At 35.5% G+C, this 19,960-nt stretch overlaps 1 protein-coding gene across 4 annotated transcripts in view; it reads left to right on the forward strand.

The window, feature by feature from the left end:
* LOC117175851 (semaphorin-1A-like) overlaps positions 1-19,960 on the forward strand; it is a 545,745-nt gene that overhangs the window by 485,478 nt on the left and 40,307 nt on the right. For all 4 annotated transcript variants that reach the window (XR_004467545.1, XM_033365637.1, XM_033365636.1 and 1 more), the window contains 2 exons: positions 10,679-11,295; positions 14,513-14,723. Coding sequence is in view for 3 of the 4 variants with exons in the window: in XM_033365637.1 (XP_033221528.1) it covers positions 10,679-11,295; positions 14,513-14,723 (828 nt within the window). In the remaining variant the exon portion in view is untranslated. The remainder of the gene's footprint in view (positions 1-10,678; positions 11,296-14,512; positions 14,724-19,960) is intronic.

Consider the following 19,960-nt stretch of genomic DNA (forward strand, 5'->3'; position numbering starts at 1 on the left):
ATAAAAGTGATGTAAGGTATAAGAAAGCTAATTTACAACGGAAAATATATCTTTGGTATTATTGTATAAAATAATGATTTTTTATATCTGCAAAAAATCTTTGGATATTAAAATTAGTACTTTACATAGAGTTTTCAAGTAATTACAGAAACATTTATCAAGTCTACTTTATTATGTATAAGCCACAGTTAGATATGGACCCGAAAAACTACGCTTTACCTTGAAGAGTGCGGTACATAAAGGTGTTTAATGGGTCGGTTGATATATTTTTATATAAAAGACTCAAAAATCGCCCTTATATATGAAGAAACATTTTCAGTTTGAAAAAGATGTAAAAATGTTTGACATCACAAAATAAAAGGGATGTAACGTTCAAGAAATCTAATTTACAAGGGAAAATATATCTGAGATATTAACTTACACAATATTGATTTTTATATCTGCAAAAAATCTTTACATATTAAAATTAACAATTTGCATAGAATTTTCAAGTAATTACAGAAACATTTATAAAGTCAAATATATTATGTATAAGCAACAGTTACACAAAAATCCAATTTTAATACGTAGGACCCGATAAACTACGCTTTACCTACGATGAGTGAAGGACATGAAGGTACTTATTGGGTCCGTCGAAATATTCATACACAAAAGACCCAATAAGCACAATCGCACAAAGAATAAAATTTATATTACAATAAGCCGAAAGTAAGCAATCATAAAGTAAGTAATCATAAGTCAAAGTACAAGCAATCTGTATTGACATTCTCAAAGTTTAATATGTGTCATACGATCTTCAATGAAGATGACAGTGATTCATATAAGCGATTACAGTGATCTCTATTAATAACAACTGCCACATGTAAGCGACCTGTCTTACGTATTTGATTTGTACCTAATAAGTCCATATACATATATTGACCGAAAAAGAATGAGTAAAAACATGTAAACAGGCACTCAAGGGATCTATGACGCTGCAAAACCCCAGCATCATATTACTTATATTATATTCCGCTAAAGAATTAAAAGTCTCTAATTTCAAACCTAATTATATCATCTCATATCCGCAATAATTTACAAGATCACTGTTTATAGAGCCCATCAATGCGCTGGCGTCCAGGGAAGCCTTATTCATATTCTCCTAGTTTGAAACAAGTCATGGCAAATTTAATGAAAATCATATCAATTCGAATCAAAAGACGAGGACGTTTACAATTAAAAATAACTTCCAGCCGAAACAGACATGCTAAACATCCTTACGTGCCTAATTCAGACCTTATAAGATCATATACATATACTAACTGAACCCTGGCGGACCGGAGGAACCGAAGGGAGTCTCATACAAGTACCCTTAAAGACTCCACTGAGTCCCCCTTCAGTTCTTTCTTTAAAAACTCAAAAAATAGCAAGATCAACTTTTAAATTGTTGAAATTCGGATTCTACAATAAAATTTCCATTAGAAACTCAGGGAGTATACGCAATACTTTATTTGGCAGCGGTAAAAATTTAAAAAAAATGTCATTAAATTCTGCTGAAGGTGATTTCAAGCGCTTTCATAATATCTTAAGTAGTATGTTGCGTTGCGTTGAGTAATGCGTCAAATCAGTAGATAATTCAGCCAATCGCAGTGTTTCTCCGAATAACTAGAAGAATATTATTGGCTGAAATGTCTAGTGCATTACGCATTACGCAAAACGCAACGCATTCCGGACTCATTCCGGACACATCTGCAATCAACGACGGAACGCTTATTAACTGCTACTAAAAGAAGATGCACTTGAAGCCGCCTTTGGGCCATGTAAATTACAGGTATTTTATTTTTCAAAGTTTTAAACGCTGCAAGAAAATGATTGCGATTACTCCGTGAGTTTTTAATGAAAATTTTAACGTAGAATCAGAATTTCAACAATGCTAAAGTTGATCTTGCTGTTTTTTTTTAGTTTTTTTTTAAGGAGGAACCGAATGAGAACTCAGTGGGGTCTTTAAGGGTACTTTGCAGAAGCTCCTTTCGGTTCCTTTGGTCCGCCAGGGTATACGGAATCCGTATAGATATTCTGTAAGTTCAATAATTGTAATACAGTTTTGCATGAAGATCATAACGATTTAAATTAGGTTATTATGATGTTTTGAATTAATAATAACAGCCATTCGTGAACGACCTGCTAAAGACCCATACATATCTAATGCGGACCCTCTAAGAACCTATGTATATTCAATCGAAATGTTTTTCGATAACCGAAGAATCTTTCTATCTGTGGTAGACCTAAATAAAATGTAATTGATTTTTAATAAAATCTTTGCTTGCATGTATTACGGGTTTTAATTTACGCAATGAAATCGAAAAATTACAGAATTTTCTTAAGTTAGTTTTAACTCCCCATAGTGAATTCGAACAGCAATCAATGTAAATTTCAGACACTTATACATTCTCTACATATCGCCAATTTTTCGTAATTTTTGGAACTTTTTTATATGGATCATCCCTTAACAGTAAAATTTAATTTTCCTCTTTATAATTATTAACAACTATTAAATGTCTTATAATATTTATTGCACATAGTAAAATAAAAACATCGTTGTGGTACACTTTCCAGAGGTACAATTATGACAAATATTAAGGATATACAACGTTAAAAGATTAAAATCGGCTTATACAGTTACGAAAATTACATATAAATAACGTATACTTAAATGAGCGATATAATGAGGATATGGATTCGAATACTAATTTCGTGAATTTAATTAACGGAAGTATTCGGACGAGTATTATGGTTCAGTATGAGTGATGAGTGTTAATGATGTGTATTGGGATAAGTTTTAGTGATGAGCAGTAGAAGTAAATACTAATGGTGAGTATTATTCCTGAGTATTGGATAATATAAGACGTAATAAGACGTTCAATTTTTTAAAGCCATAAACTCATTGGCTGTCTCCTGAAATGTTTTATACGTATTACTCAGTTAGTTTATATAGGTTGTTATCGATGGGTTCTACGAAGCATAGGCTTACTTTTCTTTGCTGTTAAGAATTGGGCTAATTTCATGTAGCTAAGTTTTTAGGAGAAATAAATAACCTATTATTTTTCGAAATATTTCCAACGGATTAAAAACTGCAGTATTTTGTATTACAGCTTGTAAAGTAATTTAGTCTCCAATAACTTTGAAACGAAGATATTTTGATACATTGTTATTTCTTCCAGCACTTCTACGCGTTTAATGAATTTCATAATATATGAACGAAAAGTAAATAACGAAAAGATAGCCAATTCTTCTTAGAACCTATCGTTGTAAAATGCGAATCAGATACGTAAGGGTGTTTAGCAGGTCGCCCGTCGGTGTCAGATTTTGATGAAGGAAAATACTATATTCACTTAATACGAATCGGTGTCAGCTTCTTGGACTATTGCATGACATAACTTGACCATGGAGAATATCAATTTGGATTTCCCAAACGTCAGCTGATTCGTGGTTTCTATGAAGAACGATCAGCCAATTTCTCTCGCCCGTTTCATAAGATTATCATTTTTAAAATTAAATATTCAAGGTCGATCGCAAAATGTAATATTGTTAATAGGACCTTCGATTTTTTAAAGCCATAAACTCATTGGCTGTCTCCTAAAATGTTTTTATACCCATTACTCAATTAGTTTATCTAGGTTGTTGTCGATGGGTTCTACGAAGCGTAGGCTATCTTTTCGTTACTGTTAAGAATTTGGCTAACTTCATTTAGCTAAGTTTTAGGAGGAATAAATAACCTATTATTTTTCGAAACATTTCAAACGAATTAAAAACCACAGTATTTTGTATTACAGTTTATAATGTATTTTAGCCTCCAATAACTTTCAAACGAAGAAATTTTGAAAGATTATTATTTCTTTTAATACTTCTACACTTTTACTAAATTTCATAAAATATGAAGTTAGACTTATTCTTAATGGTAACGAAAATATAACTCATTCCTCGGAGAACCTATCGTTATAAAACTCGAGTTAGATATGTAAGGGTGTTTAGCAGGTAGCCCGTCACTGGCAGATTTTGATGACGAAAAATACTATTTTCACCTAATGCGAATCTTTATCAGTTTCTTGGACTTTCGCGTGACATTAGTTGACCTTGCAGAATATCAATTTGGATTTCCCAAACTTCAACTGATTCGTGGTTTCTATGGACAACGATCAGCCGATTTGTCCCGCACATTTGATAATATAATTATTTATAAAGTTATATATTTAAGGTCGCTTGCAAGATGTAATATTAGTAATAGGACGTTCGATTTGTCATAGCCATAAACTCATTGGCTGTCTCCTAAAATGTTTGTATACCCATTACTCAATTAGTTTATGTAAGTTGTTATCGATGGATTCTACGAAGCATAGGCTATCTTTTCGTTGCTGTTAAGAATTTGACTAACTTCATTTAGCAAAGTTTTCAGAAGAAATAAATAACCTATTATTTTTCTAAACATTTTCTACTAATTAAAAAACTACCGTATTTTGTATCACAGTTTGTCATGTAATTTAGTTTTCAATCACTTTCAAACGAACAAATTTGGAAGATTATTATTTTTTTTAACTCTTCTACGCGTTTACTAAATGTCATAAAATATAAAGCTAGGCTTATTCTTAATGTTTAACAGGTCGCCCGTCGGTGGCAGATTTTTATGAAGAAAAACGCTATACTCACTTAATGCGAATCGTTATCAGCTTCTTGGACTATCGCATGACATTTCTTGAACTTGGAGAATATCAATTTGGATTTCCCATACGTCAGCTGATTCGTGGTTTCTATGGACAACGATCAGCCGATTTATCTCGCCCATTTCATAAGATTATTATTTTTAAAATTATATATTAAAGGTCGCTCGCAAAATGTAACATTAGTAATAGGGCCTTCGATTTTTTAAAGCCATAAACTTATTGGCTGCCTTCTAAAATTTGTTTATACCTATTACTCAGTTAGTTTATGTAGGTTGTTATCCATAAGTTCTACGAAGCATATGCTATCTTTTCGTTACCGTTAAGAATTTGGCTAACTTCATTTAGCTAAGTTTTTAGGAGGAATAACTAACCTAATATTTTTCGAAACATTTCCAACGAATTCAAAACTACAGTATTTTCCATTACACTTTGTAATGTAATTTAGGCTCCAATAACTTTCAAACAAAGGCATTTTGAAAGATTGTTATGTCTTTTAACTCTTCTACGCGTTTACTAAATTTCATAGCATATGAAGCTAGCCTTATTCTTAAAGGAAACGAAGACAGCCTATTCTTCGTAGAACATATCGTTATAAAATGCAAATTAGATACGGAAGGGTGTTTAGCAGGTCGCCCGTCGCTGTCAGATTTTGATGAAGGAAAACGCTATATTCTCTTAATACGAATCGTTGTCAGTTTCTTGGACTATCATGACATTAGTTGACCTTGGCGAAAATCAATTCGGATTTCCCAAACATCAGCTGATTCAGATGTTCTATGGACAACGATCAGCCGATTTGTCCCACGCATTTGATAATATAATTATTTTTAATGTTATATATTCAAGGTCGTTCGCAAGATGTAATGTGAGTATTAGGACGTTCGATTTTTTAAAGCCATAAACTCATTGGCTGTCTCCTAAAATGTTATTATACCCATTAATCAATTGGTTTATGTAGGTTGTTATCGGTGCGTTCTCCGAAGCATAGACTATCTTTTCGTTGCTGTTAAGAATTTGGCTAACTTCATTAAGCGTTGAGATATACTAGGCAGTCTGATAAGTCCCTGAAAAATGAAACACGGAGACGTTTTTTTGGCCAAAGTCGGTTTTATTTTCCAACATACTCTTCTTTTAGGTCGATAGCATGAATGAACAGGCGCATTGTCGTGATGATAAAGCGGTTTTTTCTTCTTCAAATGCGGTCGTTTTTCGGCGATTTCGATTTTCAATCGGTCCAATAATGATGAATAGTATGCTCCGGTTATGGTCTTACCTTTTTCAAGATAGTCCACGAATAGTATGCCATGTGCATCCTAAAATACGGAGGCCATAAATTTTCCGACCCATTGTTGCGTTTTTGGACGCTTCGGAGCACTTTGGCCCGGTGGAACCCACTGTTTTGCCTGTTGCGTTATGAATTGGCGCAAAAACTCGGTCGGCTTACGCGAAAATAATGCCAAATTCTGCTGGGAAGTTGTCACACGAATTCGTTTTTGGTCCACTGTGAGCAAACGCGGCACCCATCACGCGCAGAGCTTCTTCATGCCCAAAACTGAATGCACGATATTGCCCACACGTTCCAATGATATGCCTACAGCATTAGATACCTCTCTCAATTTCACTTTGGGATCATTCAACATCGTATCACGGATTTTTTCGACATTTTCTGGTGTAGTGACCTCTTTTGGGCGCCCAGATCGTTCAGCATCAACTGTGCTCGTACGGTCACAACGAAACTCGGAAAACCACTTATGAATCGTTCCAATCGACGGTACAGAGTCCGGGTAATACTTATCCAGCTTGCCTTGGTCTCATATATCGTTTTCTTGCGAAGATAGTAGTGTTTGATCAAAACTCGAAACTCAGATTTTTCCATAATAAAAAAAACTCGGAGGTTAGTCGCTTCTCAGTGCTGTAACTTGTAAATGCGTAAACATAAATGGCTGAAGTTTTGACAGGCGTCATTTGAAGGATCAAGCTCGGCGAAAATGGTTCACATTAGGGAATACTAATGCCATCTCTTAGAATTTTCAGGTAATTATCAGACTGCCTAGTACGATTAAATCTGTCTGAATGTGACCCAATAAACACCGTTAAATCTCTATAAAATTCATCCTAAAAAAAGGCTCGTTTATTATTATTTTTTTGACTTTTGAGAACGTGAATTTGATTGAAGTTCTTGTGTTATTCATGATAAATAAGTTTCACTACTCTACATTTTGTTTTACATGTCATTTTGATGCTTTCAATTTGATGCCCTGACAAATACCGCTTTGTATATATTCCCGCCCACGCATTTAGACATACGGTTAAAAACTAAAAAAAGGTGGTCAACACCTCAGGAGACTGTCCTCTATTGATCTCATTAGGCAAAATCGTATTATCTCGGCGACCCAATAAACACCGTTTAACGTGTATATATATAAATATATATATCTCCAATTCCATGTCAATCGCATGTCAATCGAGCCTCCTAAATATCTCGTAAACGGATATTTTTATTTTCACCAAATTTGGCACAGATTATCTTTAGCATGTGTACTTTGATATTTTTGGTGTTGCTGGAAATAAATGAACTACTAAAATGCTCCATTTCAAAATGGCGACGCAAAAATAATTTTTTTTATTTTTATGTAATGTTCGTTTTAATATTGTAATATCGTTTTAATGTTCGTCTTGAAAACCTATTTTCAATAATCCTTATTATTATTATTTCTAAAATATTAATATCGATTCCAATATGGCGGATAAAAAAATGTTAAATGCAAGGCCAACCACAACTCAGTCTTTTAAACTCTTCTGTGACCATAAGATTTTTTTAGACACGAACTATATAAACCAGATATAGTTTTAAGGGTTTGAGGCCTCGCTAATTTAAATTTGCCATTACTTTTTCAAAATTAATTTGTTTGAACAAGTTTTTGCGTTATTAACTAATTTTGGGGTTTACTTAAGGGGTTTTTGAGTACGCTTAATCAAAACATGTGATTAGTTTTTCAAAATTATTTTGCTTAAACATTGTGTTCAAAAAAATTATTACATAAAAAACATTAATTCCATAAACAATGTCAGAATCAGATTCTATGTCAAAAATTACGTGCGATATAGTATTTAAACTAATGGGATATTTAAACGCATTGAAGTAATTTGAAGCTCTTACATTCTCAACTTCAGATGTGTGAAATTTGAGGTGAGTGGATTGTGGAAGTGTGCAGAAGGGTGTGGATGTGAGAAATTAATTAAGGGATTGTGAGATTGAAAAGGGGAGGTAGATATTTTAGAGGATTGAGATAGATTTGTGTGGAAGTTTGTTTGGAGATTTGTCACAGGGTGAGGGGACTGTGTTGATCGGGTTGGTAGTAGCAGGGTTGGGTAGCGATAAAGAAAATCGAAACAGGTGTCACATCGCGATGGTAGATAGAGGCAGGGAAGCATAGAAAGCGGGCGAGTTTGAATTTGATTCATGGCTAGCGGACCGAGTATCTCCGCGGAAGAAACAGATCTAGAGCAAGAAGTATTCAGTACGCCGAAAGAGGAGATCAAGGAAAGGAAGACAAGGGGGAAGTATAAGAGAACTATAGAAAAGCAAAGATTAACAGAAAAAAGCGTAGGCTGAATTAAGGCTTTTATTAAAAGGAAGAGAGGGGGGAGGGAAAGCAGTGAAGAGAAGGAAGCTATCGGGGCGAGCGTGAAATATAAAAAAATGTTTAGTTCGCTGCCAGAAAAGCAGAGTTTGGTAGGGAAGAGTGATAATAGTAAGGGGGCTGACGGAAGCGGAGATGTAAGTGGAGTTACTTTGAAAGAGGAAAGACTAAAGGAAATGCGCGAAGTAATGATAGAGGTAATGGGGATTTATGAAGAAAAACAGGAGAAAAGGAGAGAGGAATTAAAGAAGGAAATTAGGCGGGAAATGGCTGAAGTTAAGAAGGAAATAAAAAAATGGGAAGAAATCAGGGAAAAGTTAGAAAAGAGGATGCAGTCATTAGAACAAAAGCCAGAAAAGCAGGAAGAAGATAATAATAAAAAGGGAGAGGAGATGCAAGGTAGGATGAAGAAACTTGAAAGATCGAAGTGGGATTGTAGTATGGGCTAGAGTGGGAATAAGGAGATGGAAAGGCTGAGAAAAATAGAACAAAGAATAGAAAGGAAAGAGAGGGAAGAAAGAAAATTAAACACAGTGATAAAGGGTATAAGATTAGAGGGGAAAGAGCTGAAGGAAGGGGTGGGCCAAGTACTAAAAAGGATTCGCGCTAAGGTAGAGATAGAGGAACTGCTAAATGTAGGAAGGGAAGAGCGAAGAGGGGAGTTAATGGTACTGGTGAAATTAAAGAAATGGGAACATAAGAGGGAGGTGATGACAAAGAAGAGGTTATTATATGGAAGTCCAGAGAGAATAGAGGATGATTTGACATGGGTAGAAAGGACGATGCAATATAAATTGAGGAAAATAGCGGAAGATGAAAGAAAAAAGGGAAAGAGAACATGGGTTAAGTATGGGAGAATACGGATAGACGGAGTGTGGTGGGATTGGTTAAGATGCACAGTTAATGAAAGAAAAATTTGGATGTTGGATGAATATACTTTATAATTATAAATCTTATTTTCGATTATAAATAAACTCCGCGGGCCTAAATCCACATGATCTTTTGTTCACTTAGGTGTTCTAATTTCATTTGGTTTAAATAGGTGTCAATCTAAACTTACAACTTAAGGAAGGCTTCAAACTAATTAAGTGATATTGACGAGTGGTCACCCATCCTAGTGCTAACCGCACTCGTGTGTGCTTAACCTTTCAGTATTGACGAGTTAGAAAGATATTTAGAAGGAGTTTTCAATAGTTCAAAAAATGCCTTTTTTGGGTGTTTGAAATTATTCTTGATGTCGTAAGAATAAATGCTATAATATTTAAAGCCATAAAACTCTATCTTAATAGGCAACAAATTTTGATTTTTAAATTTTACTGAGAAAGTAATAATAGAATTTAATTGTTCAAAAAAATTCAGTTTGTTCAAAGTTCCACATTCTTGTAAAGATTTTAAATTTATTGTTAAGTCTATTATTACACAATCAGGAAAACAGTTTTATAGAAATTAAAATGAAATTGAAATGCAAATGAAAAAGTACAAATATTTTATATATTGCCTAAATGCTCTTTTTCAAGTTCTGTAACATTCTTTAGATTTCCTGCCTACTTTATAAGCATAATAAGGTGAACAAAAACTAAAAAAATGTATATAAACAGCAATTAAAACTCTAATTCTGATCAACAATGAACGGATATGCGATGCCCAATTGGCGAAGTTTAGCTGCTTACAAGGAAAATTTTTTCCTATTTAAGATTGGGAGAGAAAATGGATTTGTAGATAATAAACGGTACTCCTTTTTTGAATCTGCACTTTGGGATCTAAAATATTATTATGAGTTTCCGTCTGCAAAAGATAACGGTTTTCGTGTAATAAGGAGAAAGTTTGGAAATAAAAGACAAGTTGTTTATTACTTTTTGTTGGTTACAACATTAAGATTATATATCCAATTATTTGTATAAGAAAGCTTGCTGTCATAAGTTCTTGGTTATTAGTTATATTCAGCAAAAATAAAATCAATCAACGATAAAAAATATATTAGATGTAATTTTTAGAATAATTTTTTTGGCAGTGCTGCACGATTAAAAAAGCTAGTTTTTTAAATTATGTCGTCTCTTGAAACGATTAAAAATATAAAAACACTATTTTTGTATAGTATTATAAATTAGAGGCATTCTTTTAATTTCATAACATCTTGATGTATGACTGTGGTAAGTTCACTATAGAAATTGTAATATTATAATAAAAAGTATCACTATTTGAGATAGCTACAATGTACTTCCTCAAATGAGTCACACAAGGTATAACACGTTATTTCTCCTGAGCCTCAATTCATCCAACAGTTGACTTCAGTAATAAATTGATTTTTCATCAAATAAACATTTATTTATTTTGCAGCTATAGATTTACACAGATAACAGTAGATCCTCAAGTGAAAACGCCCGGAGGCAAAACCTATGATGTTTTGTTTATTGGTACTGACAACGGAAAAGTTATTAAAGCCATAAACGCTGAGTCCGCTGATTCTCACCAAAGAGTTAGTCCAGTTGTTATAGAAGAAATCCAAGCTTTTCCGGCAACGGTTCCAGTACGTGGCATAAAAGTGGTACGTGCATCCCAAGCTGGTGATGGTTTGGAAGATGGTCGCCTTGTTGTTATATCTGACAGCCAAGTCCAAGCATTGAGATTGCATCGATGCTATAGTGACAAAATTCTTTCTTGTGGCGAATGCGTTGCACTGCAGGACCCATACTGTGCTTGGGACAAGTTAGAAGGAAAATGTCGTGCTCTTGTTGGACCGGCTGCTACAGATGCTTCGCGGTTCTTACAGAGTGTAGCCACCGGGACGCATACGTCTTGTCCACCAAGTAAAAGTCAGAGTAAGGATGCTAGCAGTGTTGGTGCCATTTCTGCTAATCAAAACAAATTTCCTCAGGATTCTATGCCATCTAATAAGGATAGCCAAGGGGGAGAGATTATAAATATCATGCAAGACGAGGAACAAAGTAATTCAGGTTAGTAAGCATAATTTAAATATAGTATAGGGTGGCGCACACTCGTCACGTGATGTAATTTTTTCTGGATTTTTAACCCAACCCTCTCCTTAGCCGAGCTATTTTTCTATTATATTTTTATCCTGAATGAGAGAGCATTTATTTTATGTAAAAATGTTCTCTACCTGTTTGCCTACCTGTTTGTCTGCCATTTTTCTAGAGGGAGTGGGCATTCAATTACTACAAGTTGGATGTAGCCTTGGTAGTGAGAACAGCGTGTCGCCTTCGTTTTTTCTCAATCATGGAGGAAGCCCATCATAGCTTAATTTGGTTTGCCTGCAGAAGATTTATTGCTCGCTCTTCATCCATATTGATGTACAGTCGGTTAAATAAGAGCGTGGTCACTGTTGTGAGAAAATGAAAAGACTCAATACGAAAATTCTTTCAAATATTGTTTTATCTTATCGAAAAATTTCATGCAAATACATTAATAGCAGGTCCAATCACCTTCAGCGTCAATAACGGCTTGGCATCTTCGAGGCATACTTTGGACGAGTTCTTTCGCGTATTCTTCTGAAAACGACAACCAAATTTGGTGAATTCGGCGAACAAGCTGCTTCAAATTACAGGATCGGTTCTTCCCAAGCTTTATCTTCATTTGAGCTCAAACGTTTTCAATTGGATTAACATCGGGTGACTGAGACGGCCAATCCAAAGTCACGACACCATTTTGCTCCTTCCACAAGCGACAGGCCTTGCTTCGATGTTTCGGGTCGTTGTCCTCCTAGAGAATCCAATTGTCACTTTTCTTCTTGTGCCAATTTTTAGCAGTCGGCAACAAAGCTTTCTTGTAAATGATGTGCAACTTCCCAAATCCTTTTTCTGAGAAACATCCCCAAACTCGGACCTTTACAGGATATTTTACGGTCCTTTGGAGCACTTTGTTCGTGGGTGTGGCCCAAGCATGCCTGATGATAAGAAAGTCCCAAAAAGAAGATTCATCGGTGAAGATAACATTGCCCCAGTCACGATCCAAATTATCTCTGGCCCATTCGAGACGTTTTTGGACATGTTTTTCACTCAACATCGGTTTTTGCAAAGTACTTCGAAATTTCAAATTATTTGCGATCAAATGTTTAAGAACAGTTCCGTACGATATGTTCAAACCTTTTTTGGATAATTTCGAAGCACCTTCACGCAAAGTTAATGTTCGATTTTTCAAAAACAGGTCACAAATCACTTTTTCGTCTTTTTCCGTCACTACACCGACAGAACCGCGATTTGGGAAGTTCGACATTTTTCACCTCTTTGAAACGATTCACCTACTTACTCACAAACTGTTTCGACTTTTGCCTATATTTCGCAGCAGCCGCTTGAGTCATTTTGGAATGCATCTTGCACTTCCTCCTTCACGGTACTGAGTACTTCTAGTCCGATCTCTTCCTCGGTGAAGGAGACGGCCTCTGGGATTTCAAACATCTGATTATCCCAGAAATACGTATGTTCGACGACCAAAGATTTCTCCATCTATAAACAGATTCTTTTTTCCCTGCTTTAGGTGGAGGCGGTCATCGAATTCGCTTCGCTCCTAGGTGCTGCCTTCTGATGTATCCACACCCGAAGACTCACTTCAACTAAGATGTATTGTAACTTTGAGGCCATATCTCGGGCAATAGGTTTCGTAGTGCTTTCGTATCTTGGCGTCTTGGGTGGTAGATTAAGAGAGGGGATCATACTATTACAATGCTGCTAAACCGGGATTTCACGCTCTCCTTTAGAGGTGACCGTTACGTTGACTTCAGTACTGCTTCTGCTTGATTCCCAGGTCTCTTCGGGACTTCAGTCTTTTGGCAATTGTACTTCCAGCAAGGTCCAAACTCATACCTGTTATTTTTGGCGGTAATAACCTGCGCTTCCGAAAAAATTTCGGACCGCGTGCTAAGTGCGCGCAACTAGGAAATCTCTGCAGTGGTGCTTTTTTTTGGTCGGTTTTTAATAAAAATTTTCATAATAATTAAAAATGGTAAATTTGCAAAGTATCGTAGCAAAGAGTTATCGTGAAGTGGTTTTTAGTTGACACTGTGTACAATTTGAACCTATTCATTAAAAAATATGTTACAATTGATTTTGATTAGGTTTTGGCAACTTTGTTTTTCTCACAGATGGATTAAAAATCAAAATGGACCGATTCCATTGTCTGCTCGCTAAAAAATCCTAGTCCCGTCCGATTTTCTTTGATAATTGTTCAACATGAATAAGTATTTCCTGTAGTTTAGGGGTAATTAAAAGCTGATATACAACTTTCCTAATCTACATGCAAATTATCTCCAAAATATGCAGTAACGACTTTTTTAAAGTCATTTTCTAATAGTTTTTTCACAGGGGTTGCCATCGAATGTTAAACCACTATGCATTTTTTCTCGATGAGCATAACACGCTTTGGCTGATTCCAAAGATTCATTCTCAAAATATTATAACATACTCGTGAAAAACGTATTCACCACGCCAAGCAATAAGTGCAATTCTGGTGGTGCAGTGAGTTCTGAAAATTTTTGATCGTGATGAGTTGTAAATACCAACTAAGATATTCGCTGACTTTAAATCTGTTTCTATTGTGCTTTCGAATCTATGGGCATTTAGCACAGACCATAGTTGCAAAAAATTTTCGTGATTCTCCTCAGAACACAGAGCTTATTCTGATAAGAATAATTTTTTAACCCAGCATCCTTGAATCGCTTAGCAGCTATACCTTTCTCATACGTAGAAAGTCTGCTTCTGTGATCGTTTCCTAAATAAGACTATGATTAAATTGAAAGGCAATTCTTCAGAAATCAACCTCCTTCATGTATAATTTTAAATATGCTTCCGATATTTTCCGTTCTTCTTCAACATAGTAGGTAAAAGCACTAGTATTTGTACAATAAAATTTTGCTTCAGCTGCATCAGAAGATTTATTAGTTTTAATTTCTACAATTTTAAACAACTTGAAACTAAAATAATCGTCGAGTTTTCGCGGAGTAAGCCATTTTTTAAGAGAAGCCTGTTTTTAATCCGATGCAATTCTCAATGATCAAGTCCTCAACTATTCATCATAGAAGAATAATGAACTTGATCTGTCATTTGGAACTCCAATAAATGCACCAAAGGCTAATTTAATTATAAAATTCGTGCAAAAGCAATCGTTTAATAACAATAAGAATATTTGATGTTTACAAAAAATTGTCATTGTCTATTTCAGGACCAGAAGTATCAGCAGCAGATTCTCCACCACCACAGTATTCCGTCGAAACGTTAGTAATAGCAGTCGTTGCTGGTGCATTGTCTGCTTTATTTGTTGGATTTGTTACGGGTTACTTGTGTGGCAGAAAATGTAGAAAAGATGAAGATGATAATTTACCCTATCCCGATACGGAGTACGAATATTTCGAGCAACGCCAAAATGTCAATAGGTATGTATTGATAAGCAATTTTTAATTTTACCTAAATAAAATATAGTGTTCTATCTTTATTTATTTCCATAAAAAAAATGTTTAGAAAAAAACTGTTCACTCCAAAAATGAAAAAACAACCAAATTGGCCAAAAACACAGAGAAAAAAATCAAACTAGAGGAAATAAAAAGAAGACGACCTTCAAATCTCTGTCTTTCTTTTCTTTCTCTTTTTTTACGTGTCTCGTTTTTAGTCTTTAAACGAAGGAATACTTTATGTCACAAATGCTAAAAATTCTCCCTTTTCGTGTTGTAAAGTGTATCGAAAAGGTCATTCTCTAGAAAGGCGTGATAAAAAAATCTGCCCAAAAGCAACTAGAATGTTAAAAAAATTGTGCATAATTACCTTAATAAGAATTACTATAATCACCTTCTTTGGCAGTAATTCAAGGTTTTAATTGGTTTGTCATTGTTTAAGGCTCAAGGACAACAATTTAAACTTTTTTTTTGTAATAAAAAAATTTTTTAATTATTTTTAGACCAAATAGAAGAACGTGAAGAGGAGAACGATACAAAACTAGCATTAGTTTTTTAGATTTCGATCGTTTGTATTTTTTAATTGAATTCATTTGATTAATCATTGGCTTTTATAAACAATATTCTTAGAATATACAGTGAAATGACAATGGAAAAAAAATTTGCATGGAGTCTTGATTCATAGTTACTCCAAATGACAGGTATGTAGATTGGCTCTTATAACCCTTTTGGCATTCCAAGTTTTGTGTCTTATGCCCTTTTGCTATAACAAACTTTGACGCTTATGCCTTTTTGGAGGTCGAATCTTGTAGATTGATCTTTTTCTTCTTTTAGATTTATGCAATTTTAGAGTGTCAAGCATTGATAATACGTTTTGGCGCGAAAGTCCCTATGGACTTATGGACAGTGACCTATTAGTATAGTATACGATTTCATGAAGGTGTTACTATAAGGGGATGCCTCTCCTCACAGCAACAAGCGTACTCTGTACTCTTGTTATTCTCGTGTTGCCGTTGTATTACTAATTTCTTTCAGTACACCAAAGCCTTTCTGCTCCAAAAACACCACTTCTAGAATCACCCGTCACGCTGAAATCTTTGAGAACCAGTCGTTTAAATTCTGGGATCACCTGACCTCGTGAGAAGAATAGGTAATAGTTTTTTACCACTGAGTTCTATTAACACCTTACCTTTCTCAGAATTAAGATTCTCGCAACTTTGATAAAGTTTTCAGATGAGCAATCCTAGGAGTTTCGACTATTATTATTGTAGTTCATCATTTTTAACGTGTTCATCCTTTATTTCAATTTGGAATACTTTTTTACCTCGGCGGTTAGCTTTCCCACTACAACGAGGTGCTCAAAATTCATAAATGATATCCATTTGAACGTATCTGGAAGCTTTAAGAAATTTTTGAGATAGAGAATGATGCTTAAAGTTCACGAGGAATTTCATGTGTGGATATTTTTACCTAGGTGGCATGATGTCGGCAATTTTCTGGAGATGCACGGTTTATTTTGTTAATTCAATCAAGACAGTAACATGTGTCATCGCACAGTTGTCTAAATTATGAATTTACTTTTCGAAATCGGCTAGAGATTACAATTCTCAACTAATATCGAAGTTTTTTCTACAGAAATACTCAACATTAAATATGCATATACATAATACATATCGTATGTAAAAATTAGGCTACCAACGCGAAATCGTGCAAAAAGCGTTGTAACCCTTCAGCGGGCGCGCTGTCCTAAAATTTTAGACAACTGCCCAAATACCCCTTCTCTACACGAAACACTTATTATTATGCGCTGAACATCCACCTATTACAGGATCAGTCTCTTTCTAAACTTTAGGCAGACAATTTTGCAAAGAATTATTTGTTATACGCGTATTTACGTGTAAGTATATTATGTATCCTGTACTACTTTATCTGATTGTTCCACATTTATGTCGTTCCATAGTGGGGCCGAATTGCGAAAGAATGGCCAAAAGTATAAAATGGGACAAATTATGTTGTTTGGGGGTTTTTTGGGTCGCTAAATACAAATCCGATCTCAAAAATTTAGAAAACAAAATGGCGGATCCAATATGGCGGACGAGTATGCTTAATAAAATAGGGGTTGTTTTGGGGTATTGTGGAATATTATTGTGGGGTTAGAAACATAATATGGGGTTTTGTAAAGGTGGCGCTTTTGACTATTTTTCATTTAAAAATTTTGCGGTTGTTTTACATGGCGACATTTTGTTTGGAAACAAAACATAGTCTTTTGAAGGTGACTTATGCGACTATTTTCAAATAAAAATGTTATGCCTGTTTTACATGGAAACTTTTTTTAATTGTTTCCTTAAAAGAGATAGAGTTGAATTTGAGGCGTTGTTCAATATTATTGATAGACTTAGAACATAACCTGGGGTTTTATGAAGATGAATCGGGACTTGGGTTTTCAGTTAAAAAATGTTTTGGCTGCTTCACATGGAAACACTTTAAAATTCTTTCGTTAACTTGGATAAACCTGAGTGAAGTAAAATTAACGACAAGCACTCGCTCAAGGGAAATTACAGGGCGCGCCCGCTAAACGGTTAACCGCACGCAATTTAGACTGGGCATTTCAAAATTTACCGAACTAGGTGTGAGCGTTTTTAAGTGCTTCAACGTATGTGTGGACATTATCAAATGCACGCAACTAACATAACATAACAATTATGTAATATTTTCACCTATTCATTTCTACGTGAACTGTTGGAATTACACTTAACAATTCTTTGTCGGAATTTTCATCTTTTATCAATGCAATATCTCTTGCAATTATAATAGATAATTACCAGTTTTAATCCAGAATCTAAATTTGAAGCAGAACGAAGATTTACTTTAGTTGTAAAATCGACTTCCTTTACTTTGTCTTCATCTTTTCGCACAAAGTATGAATCGCCGACTCTGTACGCCATCAAAAACACATTCACGTTTTTTTCTTCAACAATCGCTTCACTTTTCCGAAATCTGACCTCAAAGCGCTGGTTCTTTAGCTTTGAAACCAATAATACATTGGTTCCGAAATCTATGATAAATTAGGGTGGCTCTTATTTTTCTCTTTTTGAATTTCTTTTATCTCACCCCCTCCCTCCCCCACCTGTTACTTGTTTTATTCGAATGCCTAGAAAAATCTTCAAATTTGAGCGAAATTGCAAGTTTGAGGTTAAAAAACTTTAAAACATTGTTATGGGCTACGAGGAAAACCCAAGAATAATCATTAATCGGTCATTCAAGAATGCCCAGTTATCTGCTAACTCATTTTCAGATTTTAAACAATTTGAACTTGTTTAAACATTTTTTATCATATTATAATTATTTAAATAATTCTTGTTTGTTCAAGTATGTAGTTTACCTAAAAAGAAGCAGGAGAAACATTTTATCTCACAAAAATTCCACAGTTTTTATTATTTTTAATCATGAATTTAAATGGTCAAAACCCTGTTATTTTTATGAAAAATTTTATTTTGTTTAAATATTTTAGCGTGCTTAAGGAGTAAAACTGCTAGAGAGTTAAAACTTTCCTCATCGCCAGTGTTTTCTTCTTAGCATCTTAAAATCAAAGGTGATTATCATTCATAACTTGCAACACATTTGCCAATTCATTAAAACGGTAATACTGTTACGTGTGGGATGAAATCCTCTTCCCAGATAACAGTGGGTGCGGTAGCACGCAGATTGCACGATGTGCCACATAGCATGTGACCTTCATTGCGACAAGGTATAATAGTAACGTGCGGATGTAAAAAAATACTGTTACTTTCATTTATGTCTTCTGTAGTGATTCTGCAAGAGGTAAATAACACTAAAACGTTATTTGTCACGTTAAAATATATTCTTGTAAACAAAAATCAGTATGCAGTTTCAAGAAGTCGGAATTTTGCGGTATAATAATTTATTATTTATATTTATATATTTTATATATATATATACTGGTTTGGTTTTGATTCCTCTAGAATCAAACCGAAGGGCCTATGACAAAACCATCGAACGCGTCCTCGGGTTGCGGATAGAGGGTCCCCGTACCAAGGGTTTCTGCTGAATATGGTTACAAAAATAAATGCTGAATGGCCCCTGGGTGAGGTGTCTAGAACGGTGACTCTGGAATACCGGGCGACCTCTCAGAGTACGCAGCCTTATCCTTGCATGCGGGGCTCTACAAGGATGGACGAACCCCTTTCCCTAGCTTCTCGTGAGAACAACAATGACAATGGGTCGGCCAACAATGCCGACCAATCTAGAGCTGGGGGAGCCAATGAAAATGGATTCAATGCGATGGATCGGCGGGATCTCGCGACCTTTGGGTGGACGGAGCGACTGAATCACGACTTGCTAGAGTGCTACGATGCGAGTGTGGCCCCTGAACGGGGTTACATGGCACAGCTGCATGCTCTGTGGTGCGAGAAACACCCGGAACTATCGCACTTTTCGCAGCAACGTCTGCGAAACCATGTTGAACTACTCCGTAAAAGGGGCTATGTAAGCGGAACGCCTACTCTACTACAGCTAGCACAAGGCGGCAACAGAGAAAGAGAGGCGATACTAAGACCAACCGCAGGCAGGCATCCAATAGATGAAGAGCGATGCTTTACGACCCGGAGAAACATCAACACCAAGGTTTCTCTCAAGCCTAAAGATCTGGCTGAAATGGATGACGAGCTTCGTGGACATTTTTCCGGAGAATCCGACCTCTGGGCTATCAATTATTGTGTGTATAATTCAGCGAGAGATTTGGCCGATGCGAACCGTAAAACAAAACCAACGGTAGATCATAAGACCAAAAGACGAATGCATCAACTTGCCATAAATGTAGGCTGGGCAAGACAGTACGCGTCCCGCATTCAGTGTGTGATTGACTACATCACATTTGGCAGGAATTTTACCGCCGAGGTTCGAAAGTTCGCGCGCGAACTCCGGACCCGTGATCACACACTTAACAAGTCAAAGCTGCTGACCATCAGGCAGCATATTGTTGAGAGAATACGGATACTATCTGAAGCTAAGAGAAGCCTAGAACGGAGGGAGAGGTGGGTCAGAGAAAATCAACAGTTTCTCTCTGACCCATCTCGACTCTTCCAAGACCCTTCAGTTATTGTCGAACACCCACCCAAACCAGAGGAGGTCGAAGTATTTTGGAGAGAAGTCTACGAAGTGCAGCACAGATTGGACGAAGACTCAGAAAATATAAATAGCTT

Source organism: Belonocnema kinseyi, chromosome 7, assembly GCF_010883055.1.
Source record: "Belonocnema kinseyi isolate 2016_QV_RU_SX_M_011 chromosome 7, B_treatae_v1, whole genome shotgun sequence".
NCBI lineage: Eukaryota > Metazoa > Arthropoda > Insecta > Hymenoptera > Cynipidae > Belonocnema > Belonocnema kinseyi.